We start from the raw sequence: 15,863 nt of genomic DNA on the forward strand, positions 1-15,863 counted from the left end.
ACCATTTTGTTAAAGGAGATATTTGATTCATGTTCCTTTGAACAATGTCTCTCTCTCTTTTTTTGGGGGGGGGTGGGGGTTTAGGATGGGAGGGTTCATCAAAAACACTAATAAATTACTAAAGGAAACAGCATCAGGCTCAGGCAGCAAGACTAGATATTCTGTTCACAGATAAAATTCAACTTGAGGCTCCCAGGCTCAAACACAAATACCCAGGAGTCAACTTAAGTAATTCATGCCTCCTAGGCTAAAGTATATGGATGATGCCTTTTCCTTGTGATAGCAAAACCTATCCATTTTCTTACCTCACTGAGTATCAGTTTTTACACTTCTACTGATAAAGCAGACAATGAACATACTGTATAGGAACCTAGCGCTTTTAATTAAAAGGAACACAGTTCTATCTAAATCATTTACCACAATGATCTACAACCACTCTTTTCACATCTTCATTTCAATCACAGGAGCAAAAGCCCCTACATTACCTTTATTTTCAGAACTGGAGCCAGTGTTGCTATCTGGTGCAGGCAACATGTCTTCATACCCCCATGATACTATGTGTTTGCCACCGAGCAAACAGGAGGGGGATCCAGGCCCCCCTTCCAAAAGCAACAGCCTAAAAATGGGGAGATGGGAGAATCATAAACACACTGAGACCATCCATTTCAGCAAGAAAATGAAAGTCATCTTACAGAGCAGACAACTAAAATAGGTTTATGTAAATATGCATCTGGAAAAACTATTCATGTTTTTAAATTTAAAAATTACAAAGCAGTGCTTACAGAAATGTCATAATAAAGTACAGCTGTGTGTAAAATGTATAGGTTTTCTATATACATGCATCGGGGGTAGGGTATGAATTAGGAAGCACATATATCAAAACATTAGGAGAGGAGGTTATCTTTTGATAATGAGATTATGAATGATTTTCAGTTTCTCCTTTACACCTTAACATACCCTAAAATCCCTAAGAATTCATTATAAGCTATTACATTTTTCTTAAAAACCCACAAAATAAAAAAAATGAGAATTAGCATACGCTAGGAACACTTTCAAAGAAGGAAGATGACACAAACAAAATTCTTAAGATGAATATACTAATTTTAAAATATGAATCATTCATTGATGAGTTTAGCAATCTACTTTTTAAAAGGCTTTATGCACAAATCTCCCTTACGTGTGTGGGGGAGATAAGGATCCAAAGTGATAGCTTACCTATATAGTACATCAGCTACAGGCAGGGACCCCAGATCAGTCTGTTTCTGTAACAGATGGACCGTATGGACAAAAGTTTTCAATGATCCCCTAAAAATAAGAGGAGGGAACAGAAAAGTCATCAAAATTGAAAAGCCAAACAAGGTTAATTTTATTAACCACATGAGAGGGTCCCAAAAGGGGTCTATCCGCTTCTGCGGATAACACCTATTGTGCCAAATATACTGGATTCTTACAGATTACCACTGGCTCATACAAAAAGTTACTATGTGAACAGCACCAATTATGCCAATTAGGATGTTCTCCCTGCATTTGTAAAGGTAAACAATTTACTCCCAAAATAAATGTTCAAAACCTAAGGCTCAAACAAAAAACTTGGCTATTATGCTTCAGTACCATTTTATGAAGTCCTTTTCCAGTCTAGAAGAGAGATTTTATAGAACAGGATTATACTTAAAGTCTAACAGTGTTTCCAGACTTCATTTTTAAATATCATTAAGTTTTGTTTTTGGTTTTTTGGTTTTTTTTTTTAAGATTTTATTTGAGAGAAAGAGAGAGAAGCAGACTCCCTACTGAGCAGGAAGCCCGACGTGGGGCCCAATCCCAGGACCCGGAGATCATGACCTGAGCTGAAGGCAGATGACTGACTGAGCCACCCAGGCACCTCTAAGTTCGTCCATTTCACATAACATCTCCCCAGGCTCTATCACATTAAATATGACTGCAAAGGAATACATTCAAATAATGTATTTTTTATTAAGTCTACCCAATGTGGGGCTCAAACTCACGAGCCTGAGTTCGAGTCACACACTCTACCGACTGAGCCAGCCAGGCGCCCCTGAAATAAATATTTTGTGCTTAGAGGTGTGTTTCTTCTGCTTCCCTTGCTGTGAAGTATGTGACTATAATGCTTGCAGAGCTCACCACTACCCAATTTCCTTTTGGTTCCCAAGGCTCAAGATTCTGGGAAATCTAGAATGTGGTCAACAGGATCTAAAAGAAGGTGCTTTTAAGATGCACAGGACTTACCTGGCCAGATCCCTAGTATAAATCACCACAGAACATTTCCTGAACTAAATGATCACCTGTATCAGATAGGCTGACTTCAGATCACTGCCTTATTCGCTTAGCCAAGGCTTTAATTGCTAGGTGTCATATGCCTCAACCCCAAAAGATATGGAATACCTGACACTGGACTGAGTAGGCTTGAAGTCCTCTTAATTGCCCCCTTCACTACCTCTGGTGTTCAAAAATCAAGACTAAAGAACAGTATAAAGCAGGAAAGCAGCAGATAGGGTCTAAAAGCTCAAGTTGGGAGTCAGGCCACTCACCAGCTACACCATCTCAACACTGTCACCTAATTCCTATGGATGTGTGCTTCTTCATCTGTCCAACAGGGCTATCTCCCTGGCATACAGTGAGGTTAAAGGGGCAAAAGCACACTGGAACAGGTAATAACCTGCCAGACTGAATCACATTTTCAGAATAAAATCCAAACTCCTTCCATGGCTCCTAAGCCCCTACATGACCTGAGCCCTGCCAAGCTCCTCTCCTGCCCCTTTTCTCTACCACTGCATTCCAGCTCCCGGTTTACTTCGCTGCCCCCCTCAGCTACCCCAAGCACAGAAAGAGCATCCGAGTTGTGCTACTAGCTACTCTTCTTGACCAGAACACACTATCACTGACTCTTTGATGTCTGGCTCGCTCTTTCTCCTCATCCTGCCCTCTGTTCAATGGTCACCTCTTCAGTAAGGCCTTCCCTAGTATCTCCAGTTAATTCTGTCCCACCCTCCACTTCGTCATTCTCTATCAAAATATCCTGGTAGGTCTTTTTATAAGTGAATATCCCTCTGAAGTTATCTTATTCAGGTCAACTTTGCAATTTGAGGGACCAACCATCATGCTCACTATCGTATCCCCACTGCCTAGAAGAGTACCTTGCACACAGTGAGAAATAATTATTTACAAAGTGAATCAGCCTGAGTCCATTCAACTGCAAGGTTTGAAACCATGAATCACTATATTCCTAAGAATCAGCAAGGTTCCTGGCAAAGATACTCAATAAATTGGTTTAACAAATAAGCATATTCAAAATAATTTTTTGAAAATGTTTTGTCTTTAAAAGCATCAATCTCAAAAGTTTGTCCCTAATAACCTCATTAAAGTAGATGACCCAACTGAAAAGCTTAGGACTTCTGGAGGTAAAGAAAGTCCAGAATGAGGTGACAATATTAGCAATACAATGTAGGAACCATCTTTAAACACAAAACAAAAAACACCAAGAAGAAAATAAAAACATTCATTTCAACATTTCTGAATGGAATTTGGAATCTCAAGCACATGAAACAATTTCAGTAACTATCAGATTGAATGTGGGCACAATAAGTTTTTTCACTCCATGTTCAATAAATGAAAATGGTTAAAACTAAGTTGATCATTCCTAACATTCCAAATTTGTCTAAAGGCAATCCTATCTAGAAGCAAATTTTCAGGGTGCCTGGGTGGCTCAGTTGGTTAAGTGTCTGATTCTTGATTTTGGCTCAGGTCATGATCTCACAGTCATGGGATTGAGCCCCATGTTGGGCTTGGCACTCAGCAAGGAGTTTGCTTCAGAGGTTCCCTCTCCCTCTGTCCTTCCCTCTGTTCACGGTCTTGCTCTCTAAATATTTTTTAAAAATTTTTAAATTTTCTCAAAATGGGATTTTTAAAAAAGATTTAGGGATGCCTGGGTGGCTCAGTAGGTTAAGCGTCTGCCTTTGCTCAGGTCATGATCCCAGAGTCCTGGGATAGAGCACCACATCAGGCTCCCTGCTCAGTGGGGAGCCTGCTTCTTCCTCTCCCTCTGCCACTCCCCCTGTTTGTGTTCTCTCACGCCCTGTCAAATAAAATCTTTTTAAAAAGTAAATAAAAATAAAAAAGATTTATCTATTTGAAAGAGAAATGCGCTCGCATGCAAGGGGGGAGGGGAGGGCAAAGGGAGAAGGAGAGAGACAATCTTAAGCAGACTCCCCACTGAGCATGGAACCGTGACATGGGCCTCGATCTCACAACCCTGAGACCATGATCTGAGCCAAAAATCAAGAGTCGGATGCCCAATCGACTGAGCCACCCAGGTGCCCCCCAATATTTGTATTAATGGGATTTTTGTATTAATGACAAGTCTATTGAGGGTTTGAAATGGTCTTCTACAAATGCAAACTATCAATCTAATATAAAGCCTTTCCAGGAAAACTTATTTCAGTGCTACCCAGTAATGTCTCCAGATTTAAGCTCATGTCAGGATTTCCAAAATCGACCAGTCTTCAGAGATCTAAAACTAGGCTATGACAGTTTGCTCAGGGCAAAGAAACTGACAGTAAATACTGGTGCCATTTTGCCTTAAAAATAGCTTGAGATTCAACCATTTGAAGGTCAACTTTGAAACCATAAAAATAGGGGAAGAAGTCTTACAACCAAGAACTTCATAATCTTCCAAGAAGAATTTTCCCACATACATTTTGCTTAAAAAAAAAAAAAAAAGGAAGAACTCTAAAGGGAGAAGCACAGATTAGTGACATTTAGTGACACTAATCTGTCAGACCTCGGTCCTAATTGGTCTCTAGACAACTAGCTTAGAGGCAAGCAAGGGCAGTGAACCTTTTTCTCACAAAATTGTGCCAATGATCATACAGGTTACTGGGCAAGAGAATGTAGAGACCCTCTCCTGGAAAAGTAACTCCAACGTTTCCTACTGGTATTAGATCAATAACCTCTGCTTACAAAGGATGGCACACTATTAAATCTGGACATATACAGAGAGATTTTTCAGTTAAATTAATGGAGGCAAGCATCATGGTCCAGAAATATAATTTGTGACCAAGCCAGCGTGATTGAGTCCACTTGCAGAAACACTCCTTGTAAGACATCCATGAAAAAAAATTAACAGCCCTACCAATTTTCTGACCATCCTTCCAGGAGAAATACAGATATACCAACCTCCACTAACTGCTGGACCTAAAGCACTAGTCATCTAGGGGGTGAGTAAATAACGGCAAGGGTTGGCTCTCCTTTTTAAGCTCCTTCAGCTTTATCACAGGATGGCAAACAGCAAACACTTGAACTTAGGCTCCAGCTCAGGGTCCTGGTGCCAAGTTTTGGTGAAAGTATCTTAGGCACTGTCAAGGCTGTGAAATTCAATACTGCCAACAAAGAAGGACTACTGGATGTTAAGACTTCCATCACATATGCTTGCCTCTCACTCACCAGCCCCCCCCCCAACCCCCACCGGCAGCAGCCGTCGCAAGGCTACCAAGTAGTACCTCTGCTGGTCCTTACCTGGCACAGGCCAAAGCCACCAGAGCAGCAGCAGCATTTTCTTTTTGCTTATGTGGGATGTGTCGGCTGGTGTCAGCAGGGTCCTCTAGCCAAGAGCACAGCAACGTTTCGATTCCATTGAGACAGTCAGCAGGCTCCTTGGTCAGGCTCAAAGGCTGGCAGTCACGAAGGCAGTTCAATAGCACCTCAGCAGTTATGTTACAGAGAGAGGGGTCCGTTCTGCTCTGGGACTGAATAAGGGGGAAGACCAGCAGGAGCCCCATCCGGGACGTGAAGGGAGCTTGCTCGGGTTGCTGCAACAAGCCCTGGCGTTTGAGCAGAGCCAATGTTTCCTCATCACCCGAACTTTCTCGTTCATGCTGTTCCTCCAAGGCCAGCTGGCGCTGGGCATTCCACAGTCCTCGTAAGGCATTCAGGCGGTATTCCAGCAGGCGTGCGTAGGCATTGCTCTGATTCCCACAAACAGAGCGCAGACGTTCGGCTAATTCTGTCGGGTTCTTGGTCTCAAATGTTAAAATCTAAGGGAAGAAACAAAGAAGCTGGTAGGTACTGTTTTCACCATGGCTTTCATCTATGGATGCAAATATATCCAATGGCATCTAAAAATGGTCCACATAAATCAGCTTAATTGGGGCCAAATATGAAACTATGTGCTGTAAAGCCAGGTATTTGCTGGAGATTTTTTTTCCCGTGGCGTTTCTGCTAGTGCTCCAATTAAAAGTAATATCAGACCTAAGTCAAAGAAGCCAAATCATAAAAACAGTTAAGTGTGGAAGTCAGAAATTAATTCAAGTAATTTATTTAGAAAATTGAGGTATAGGTTCTTATTAAATGCTTTGGAGTTAAATGTAAGTCTCTAACTCTCATTACCAGGTGGATTATAAGTGAAAAGAACAAAACTTTATCTTCAGAATCGAATATATCTACTCATAAATGATTGATACTGTATTGTTCTTTGATTCTGAAGAACACTCCATTCTTACTACTGTTAATCCATTATTTCAATTGGTGACATGGTATAGATTTATTCAGTTCATACTGATAGAGGAATCACTACTATTTTCTTGCCAAAACATACAATTACCAGGAGGCCCCTAGACTTTCAGCAGCTAGGGGAATAAAACCATTAAATCCTCAATCCTAAGAAAGGAACCAGCTATCAAGATAAAGAATTTAACTTTATGATGCAAAAAGTTTATGCACAGAACTTCAACTAGGTTAAAATGAACAGACTATTGTAAGCAACAAAGGAGGGCACTCTAGGGGCAAGCACATTAAAACAGACTATCAGGCGCCAGGGGTATCTGGTTCTCAGTAGACCAGAAAGTCAGGGTGAGAAGAGGCTTGAAATAAAAGCAAAGAAAATTCTGTCACGTCACTGGCACTGACATTTTAAAAGGTTATAGATCACTTTATTTCTCTGAGAAACCTGCAAAATACTTTTACTACTTCAAATTTTGCCCTTAAAAACTGTTAGCCCAATAAAACAACAAGAATTTCCAGAACAATGTAAACACTGTAACTGCCTTGCTTAGCTATATGTGCAAGTCACTGAACTGAAAAAATGTTGTTTAAACAACAAATTCTGGGGCACCCACTGGCTCAGTCGGTAGAGTGTGCAACTTGATCTCAGGGTCATGAGTTCAAGCCCCACGGTGGGTGTGGAGTCTACTTATAAATAAATAATTCCAATTCAAAAAATGTACTTTAGGGGCACCTGGGTGGCTCAGTTGGTTAAGCGACTGCCTTCAGCTCAGGTCATGATCTCAGGGTCCTGGGATCGAGCCCCGCATCGGGCTCCCTGCTCAGGGGGAGCCTGCTTCTCCCTCTGACCCTCCCCCTGCTAGTGTTCCCTCTCTCACGGCCTCTGTCGATTAAATAAATAAATAAGATCTTTAGGAAAAAAATGTACTTTATTTGAAAAACCTGTTCAGTGTTAAAAAAAAAAAAGGAAAAAGATAAACAATTCGAATTTCAGTACCAGACTATCAGAAGTAACATCCAAATGCTGTAAGATTTCAAACAACAACTTAGCAATAAGAAGAAAAGAACCATTGAAACACACAACTTCAATGAATTTCAATGGCATTGAGTTGAAGGAAAGCAGCCAATTCAAAAGGTTGCATCTGTAGGATTCGTTTAGGGCTTTCTGGAAAAAACAGAATAAAACTCTGGTGATGGAGAAGAGATCAGCGATTGTCAGAGGTTAGGGGAACAGGCAGGGTAGGACTAATGTTGCTATAGTATGAAGAAGTTTTTTGGAATGAAGAAACTGTTCTATATCCTGGTGGTGGTGGTGGTGGGGACGTGAATATATAGGTGTGTTAAATTCATACAACAGTAAACCCCCTAAAAAGGTCAATTTAACTGTATGATAATTTTTAAACAAAAGGAAAAAAATTCCAACCAGGCTGTATCTGTATTCAACTAGGTACCATTGGGTAAAGCTATATTGCAAGTCATATTAAAATTAAAAACTAGGGCCATTTTTAGTTTTTAATACAACAACGTTTAAATGGTCTTTTATAATCAAGTCATACCAAACTGTATTTTCCTACCTTTTAACTGGATTCAAACACAAATCACCCTTTTGATTATTTTTCACATGGCAGCAGATAAAATAACTCAAGTTCCTTAAAAAAAAAAAAAAAAGATCACATTTCAAGGGCAACCATCTACCTTGAAGCTGTAATCAATATCCAAGGAAGCTAGACTGCCTTTTTTTTTTTCCTTCTAGGATCTCCCCTCAAAAATTAGCCTCCACCATTAAAAAAACAACTAAAGACAGATGATTTTAATGTTGTTAAAAAAATTAAGGGGCGCCTGGGTGGCTCAGTCGGCTGACCGTCTGCCTTCGGCTTGAGTCATGATCCCAGGGTCCTGAAATCAAGTCCTGTATCAGGCTCCCTGCTCAGCGGGGAGCCTGCGTCTCCCTCCACACCCCGCCCCCGGCCATGCTCTGTCATGCTCTCTCAAATAAAATAAAAATTAAAAAAAAAAAAAAAAAAACACAAAACTTTGTCTTCCTAGTTATGAACATCTAAAACAAATTTTGTTTTAAGAGCTTTCCAGTATTGGTTTTGTGATTTTCACCCAATACAACTTTGATATAAAATACATATGAAATAAAATACATATGAAACATATATGTGTTCCACACATTTATGGTACACTGATTATCTACTTAGATTACATGAAGCAACTACTAAAAAATTCAATAGACTTTTATTAGACCCAAGAATCAAAGAACAACTCAGTAACATTAAACCCACTGATTTCCTTTTATCAATCTTAAAGATAAGTGGTTCTAAAATGTGTTATTTCATGGTTCATATAATGATGTTTATGACTGAATCTATAGCTAACTCCAAACATTAAGACTAGCTGGAAAAAAAAAAAAACACACCAAAAAACACAACACTATATAGTATACTTCTGCACTTTCCTTATGATTCTATTTTTATAAGTACTTCAGTTATATTTTGGCATTCCACTTGAAAGACAAATGTTCTGAAAAGATCTGAGTTATACTTAACCAAATATTATATGATATACACACAAGTGACTTATGTTTATTGATTTAGCAGTATCTAAGGCACACTATGCTTTCAGAAATCCATTAGATTACTCAGCATTATCCATTCCAATGGCCCCCCATGAAAACTAAGAACTGTGCACGTCACACTGCTGCTTTTCCGAATTCTAAGATTGAAGGTCATGGCCAAAAATCATTTCATAAAGACATCATACCTTTGAGTTTTAGTACATCAGCTATGAAGGATCTATTCTGGTACTTATGAATATTAAATGGATTTGTCTCAGATCCTCATAAAACCACTGCTCTCAGTAACTGCTCTTAAAGAAGATAAAAAGACCAGAATGTCATTAGAAAATGAATACATTTCTCTTTAAAAAGGGGGGAAAACTACTTAAGGAAGGGAAGATCCCCATCATCCTTAATCAGAAGGAAGGGTCACTAACTGTACTTCAGTGATAATGAAGTCACCCAATGAAAGGAAGAACTTTCAAAGTAATGCGTTGCATTAATTTTTCTCATATGACACACAAGTTTAAGCTAAGACAACAGCAATCATTCTGGAAAGTCTAACAGAAGGTACGCAAAATATTCTTTGCCAGCCAAATCTGGCTTTGAACAAGACTCCAATATTTGACGTAAGAGCAGTTATAGAGGATCAGCTCATTTCAGCCAATTTCTTTCCATTTTCCATGTGGAAAAATACAAGAGCATGCACCCGCCAGCCATGATGTGAAATGTGAAATGTCAACACCATTTCAAGTAATTGTCATAGTGAGAAAAAGCACAGAGAGGCTTTTGAAGTAGTAGAGAATGTTACAAATAAAGAAATTAACTAAACCAATAATTAACAGAAAAGATTAGGGCATCTTTCTAAGAATTTAACCTAAAAACAATTTCAGAAATAAATGCACTGAAGTTTTATTATAGTGGAGAAAGTAGAAGCAATCTCAATATCTAAAAAGGAAGTGTTCAGGGGCACCTGGCTGGCTCAGCCGGTACAGCATGTGATTCTTGATCTTGGGACTCTAAGTTCAAGCCCCACGTTGGGTGTGGAGATTACTTAAAAAAATAAAATCTTAAATAAAAATTTAAAAAAATAGACGGGAAGGGGCGCCTGGGTGGCAAAGGTCATGATCCCAAAGTCCTGGGATCGAGCCCCGCATCAGGCTCCCTGCTCAGAGGGGAGCCTGCTTCTCCCTCTCCCACCGCCCCCTGCTTGTGCTGTCTCTGTCAAACAAACAAATAAAATCTTTAATAAATAAATAGGAAGTGTTCAATTAAAACAATGGAAATTATGCAATAACTTAAAGTTAAAACCAAAGAAAAATTATATATGCCCTATAAGTAGGACTATGTAAAACATACTTGTTCAATTTGAAAGGTCATTAGTATTTGTGGTAAAAGAAACACGGATTTTTCTCTATTAAAAAAAAACAGTGATCAAAGTACAGCATCCTTTCTTGATCAAAACTCTTCAGAGTATAGAGATAGAGGGTACATACCTCAATACCATAAAAGCAATCTATGAAAAACCTACAGCAAATACCATTCTCAATGGGGAAAAGCTGAGAGCTTTTCCCCCTAAGGTCAGGAACACAGCAGGGATGTCCACTCTCACCACTGCTATTCAACATAGTATTAGAAGTCCTAGCCACAGCAATCAGACAACAAAAAGAAATCAAAGGCATCCAAATCGGCAAAGAGGAAGTAAAACTTTCACTCTTTGCAGATGATATGATACTGTATGTGGAAAACCCAAAAGACTCCACCCCAAAACTGCTAGAACTCATACAGGAATTCAGTCAAGTAGCAAGATATAAAAATCAATGCACAGAAATCAGTGGCATTCCTATACACCACCAACAAGACAGAAGAGAGACAAATCAAGGAGTCGATCCCATTTACAATTGCACCCAAAACCATAAGATACCTAGGAATAAATTTAACCAAAGAGGCAAAGGATCTGTACTCAGAAAACTATAAAATACTCATGAAAGAAATTGAAGAAGACACAAAGAAATGGAAAAACATTCCATGCTCATGGATTGGAAGAACAAACATTGTGAAGATATCAATGCTACCTAGAGCAATCTACACATTCAATGCAATCCCCATCAAAATACCATCCACTTTTTTCAAAGAAATGGAATAATCCTAAAATTTGTATGGAACCAGAAGAGACCCCGAATAGCCAGAGAAATATTGAAAAAGAAAAGCAAAGCTGGCGGCATCACAATTCCGGACTTCCAGCTCTATTACAAAGCTGTCATCATCAAGACAGTATGGTACTGGCACAAAAACAGACACACAGATCAATGCAACAGAATAGAGAGCCCAGAAATGGACCCTCAACTCTATGGTCAACTCATTTTTGACAAAGCAGGAAAGAATGTCCAGTGGAAAAAAGACAGTCTCGTCAACAAATGGTGTTGGGAAAATTGGACAGGCACATGCAGAAGAATGAAACTGGACCATTTCCTTACACCACACACAAAAATAGACTCCAAATGGTTGAAACACCTAAACGTGAGACAGGAGTCCATCAAAATCCTAAAGGAGAACACAGGTAGCCACCTCTTCGACCTCAGCCGCAGCAACTTCTTCCTAGAAACATCGCCACAGGCAAGGGAAGCAAGGGCAAAAATGAACTATTGGGATTTCATCAAGATAAAAAGCTTTTGCACAGCAAAAGAAACAGTCCACAAAACCAAGACAACTGACAGAATGGGAGAAAATATTTGCAAATGACATATCAGATAAAGGGCTAGTATCCAAAATCTATAAAGAACTTATCAAACTCAACACCCAAAGAATAATCCAATCAAGAAATGGGCAGAAGACATGAACAGACATTTTTCCAAAGAAGACATCCAAATGGCCAACAGACACATGAAAAAGTGCTCCACATCGCTCGGCATCAGGGAAATCCAAATCAAAACCTCAATGAGATACCACCTCACACCAGTCAGAATGGCTAAAATTAACGAGTCAGGAAACGACAGATGTTGGCGGGGATGCGGAGAAAGGGGAACCCTCCTACGCTGTTGGTGGGAATGCAAGCTGGTGTAACCACTCTGGAAAACAGTATGGAGGTTCCTCAAACAATTGAAAATAGAGCTACCATACAATCCAGCAATTGCACTACTGGGTATTTACCACAAAGATACAAATGTAGGGATCCAAAGGGGTACGTGCACCCCAATGTTTATAGCAGCAATGTCCACAATAGCCAAACTGTGGAAAGAGCCAAGATGTCCATCGACTGATGAATGGATAAAGAAGATGTGGTATATATACACAATGGAATATTATGCAGCCATCAAAAGGAATGAGGTCTTGCCATTTGCAACGACGTGGATGGAACTGGAGGGTGTTATGCTCAGTGAAATAAGTCAATCAGAGAAAGACATGTATCATATGACCTCAATGATATGAGGAATTCTTAATCTCAGGAAACAAACTGAGGGTTGCTGGAGTGATGGGGGGTGGGAGGGATTGGGTGGCTGGGTGATAGACATTGGGGAGGGTATGTGCTATGGTGAGCGCTGTGAATTGTGCAAGACTGTTGAATCACAGATCTGTACTTCTGAAACAAATAATGCAACATATGTTAAGAAAAAAGAAAAAGAAGAAGATAGCAGGAGGGGAAGAATGAAGGGGAGTAAGTCGGAGGGGGAGACGAACCATGAGAGACGATGGACTCTGAAAAACAAACTGAGGGTTCTAGAGGGGAGGAGGGTGGGGGGATGGGTTAGCCTGGTGATGGGTATTAAAGAGGGCACATTCTGCGTGGAGCACTGGGTGTTATGCACAAACAATGAATCATGGAACACTACATCAAAAACTAATGATGTAATGTATGGTGATTAACATAACAATAAAAAAGATAAAAAATTAAAAATGAATGAATAAATAAAATATTTAAAAAAAATAAATCAATTAAACAGCAAAAAAACAGTGATGACAAGTTAAATAGTTCATATTTAAGCAATCATAACTAAAGGGGATATTTTTCAAAATCAAATGCTATCTTTAAATAACTAGTCAAACAAATGGTGACACAATTGATAGATTTTAAATGGGGGGAAGGGACATCTGACAAAAAATTCATCACAGTACCACAGGATATGCTGTCCTTAAATCCACTGACTAGTTCCATCTGTTTCACTTTGGCAGCAAATAACATAGGGCTGGTTAGATTCCTGGTTAGGGGGGAAGACTGAATGGTGGGATGGGGAAGACCACAGATATTGGGAGCTATGAATGAACAATAAAAGCTTTCACTCTCCAAGAAGAAAGGATACTTAAAACCCAGGACTGTGCCCACCTCGGCAGCACATATACTAATACTCAGGATCACTCAAGCTCCAAACAGATGAATTACATTACTGTACTCCCTAGTATGGTACATTACCCAATTCATTATATGTACCTGTCAGCATAAAAGGAATTTATACGTGGATTATTATTTCAAAGCAGATCAACTGGCCAGACTTGCAAACAAAACTTTTTCAGGAAAGGCTAGAGAATACTGAAATCCTCTCAAATGTTAGAGTGAATTTTTAAACCCTTCTATAAATTTTCCTACTTTTTTCACATTATGAAGATGGCAATCATGGCCAAATTGAGTTGCATATGGTAATTTACAGAATGTAAGATCTCAACTGTACCAAGTAAATGAATTGTGAATGGAAGGATGGAATTCTATCTCTAATATGAAAGGCTAAATCAAGAGTAGATCACTTATCAATTAAATTAAACCCTGAAGCTGCATATCCTTATCCAATCCTGGAAATACGGGTTCATTTGAATTGTCTTTCAACATCTCCTATTTTTAAAAAGGGTCTTTTACTTAACTGATAACACGATTAAGTTTCACAGTTTAATTCAGGAGTTTTAGCCCCTAGCTTGGTGCCTTAACTAGAATGGCCCCTGACTAGTTCCCAGATTTTTCTGCTTTGGATCAACCCTGTAAAACCTGCTCCAGCACTCAGTGATCTCACCCACAGATGGCAGAACTGTCAGAACTGTGAGGATTCAGGGTACCTGGATGGCTGAGTTGGTAGAGCATGTGACTCTTGAACTCGGGGTTGTGAGTTCGAGCCCCATGTTGGGCGTAGAGATTACTTAAAAACAAAAACTTCTGAGGACTCAATATCTAAGAAATCACTTTTCCAATTCTTCTTGCATGAAAGTTCCATCTTAACCTGGCCCCATCCAGTTTTCATCTTTTGTCATGTCCCCATGACCAGGGTCCTATTTTTTTCCATCTCCTGGCGTTTTTGCCTAAATGTTCACTCCATTCAGCCCACCTCTTAACTTTCAAAATTCAGCTCTACTACCTACTTTTGAAAAATTCTGATTTCCTTACTCTCTCACTCCTCTCCTTTCCAAAATTAGCTTCTATGTGTTTCCACAGTATCCAGCACATACCTCTATCAGAGGATCCACTACAAACTATAAGGAAAAATGTGTCTATTTCACAATAGGAATGGATCAATGATTCATTAGGAGTAAAGGAAAATCTCTCTGAAGAGATGAACTGTGTTAACTGCTTACTTCACATACTTAACAATTACCATACCGTGATATATTCAAACCCTTAGCATAAATACATTTTAGTAAACAAAAAATACTGGATTTTTTATTTATTTATTTGACAGAGACACAGAGAGAGAAGGAACACAAGCAGGGGGAGTGGGAGAGGGAGAAGCAGGCTCCCATGGAGCAGGGAGCCCGATGCAGGGCTCCATCCCAGGACCCTGGGATCATGACCTGAGCCGAAGGCAAGACGCTTAACGACTGAGCCACCCAGGCACCCCAAACACTGGTTTTTAAATAGAAAAATGTAACAAAGAAGGAAACCGTGTAACTCTAATATGTGTAACACCACGCTATGTTGTTTGTTTACAATCTGTCCCCTCTTTCAACTGAGTACTAAAAAGGGGGAAAACCATAGCTTATTCACGTTTGTACCAACAGAGCTTAGCACAGTGTGGCACATAAATGTTTGTTAAATTAAAAAGATACATAAATTCCAAGAATAATTCTCTTTGGATGTACATCTGGTTCCCACCACTATACATCTGAGTAACCCTCTTTCAGCTGGACTAATTATAAATCTGCCTTCTGGAGCAATAAGAAAATTCTTCCTCTTCCACATAAGAGCCTTTTAATCAGATGAAGAAAACACATGTAATGGAAGGAGGGAACACCAGAATACAAGTTAGAGCCGTGGTTCTCAACCCTGGCTGCACATTTAAATTGTTTTGGGAGGGGTGCCTGGGTGGCTCAGTTGTTAAGCGTCCCAGGGCCCTGGGATGGAGCCCCGCATCGGGCTCCCTGCTAAGCGGGAAGCCTGCTTCTCCCTTTCCCACTCCCCCTGCTTGTGTTCCCTCTCTTGCTGTGTCTGTCAAATAAATAAAATCTTAAAAAAAATAAATTGTTTTGGGAGCTTTTTAAAACAATACTAATGAGTGGGCCCCGCTCCAGTCACATTAACTCAGAATACCTAGGGATGGGACCCAGGCTTTTTTTCCACTCCACAAGTGAAAGCAATGTGTGGTCAAGATTTCAAACCACTGAGTTAAGGGAAACTAGGTTCCAGCCCAGACTCTGCAAGTAACAATTTCCCCTTAGGTATTTCACTTAAACTCACTCAGTCTGTGTTTCTACATCTGTAAAAATGAGGCCAAACAACCACCTCCATTTACACAGCTAAGGTCAAAACACATGTTCAGGGAGTGCTCTGAAAAAGCTAAAACTGCTAAACAACTGTTAGGACTTCCTTATTTTA

The 15,863-nt window shown here is 39.7% G+C and overlaps 1 protein-coding gene across 9 annotated transcripts in view; it reads right to left on the reverse strand.

Annotated features, from left to right (window-relative positions):
- Positions 1 to 15,863, reverse strand: part of HECTD4 (HECT domain E3 ubiquitin protein ligase 4) — a 181,931-nt gene that overhangs the window by 124,369 nt on the left and 41,699 nt on the right. For all 9 annotated transcript variants that reach the window (XM_027576965.1, XM_027576961.1, XM_027576966.1 and 6 more), the window contains exons 2-4: positions 5,530 to 6,047; positions 1,216 to 1,305; positions 486 to 616 (exon numbers count right to left, since the gene is read on the reverse strand). In XM_027576965.1, coding sequence (XP_027432766.1) covers positions 486 to 616; positions 1,216 to 1,305; positions 5,530 to 6,047 — 739 coding nt within the window. The remainder of the gene's footprint in view (positions 1 to 485; positions 617 to 1,215; positions 1,306 to 5,529; positions 6,048 to 15,863) is intronic.

Source organism: Zalophus californianus, chromosome 14 (assembly GCF_009762305.2).
Source record: "Zalophus californianus isolate mZalCal1 chromosome 14, mZalCal1.pri.v2, whole genome shotgun sequence".
In the NCBI taxonomy this organism is placed as follows: Eukaryota; Metazoa; Chordata; class Mammalia; order Carnivora; family Otariidae; genus Zalophus; species Zalophus californianus.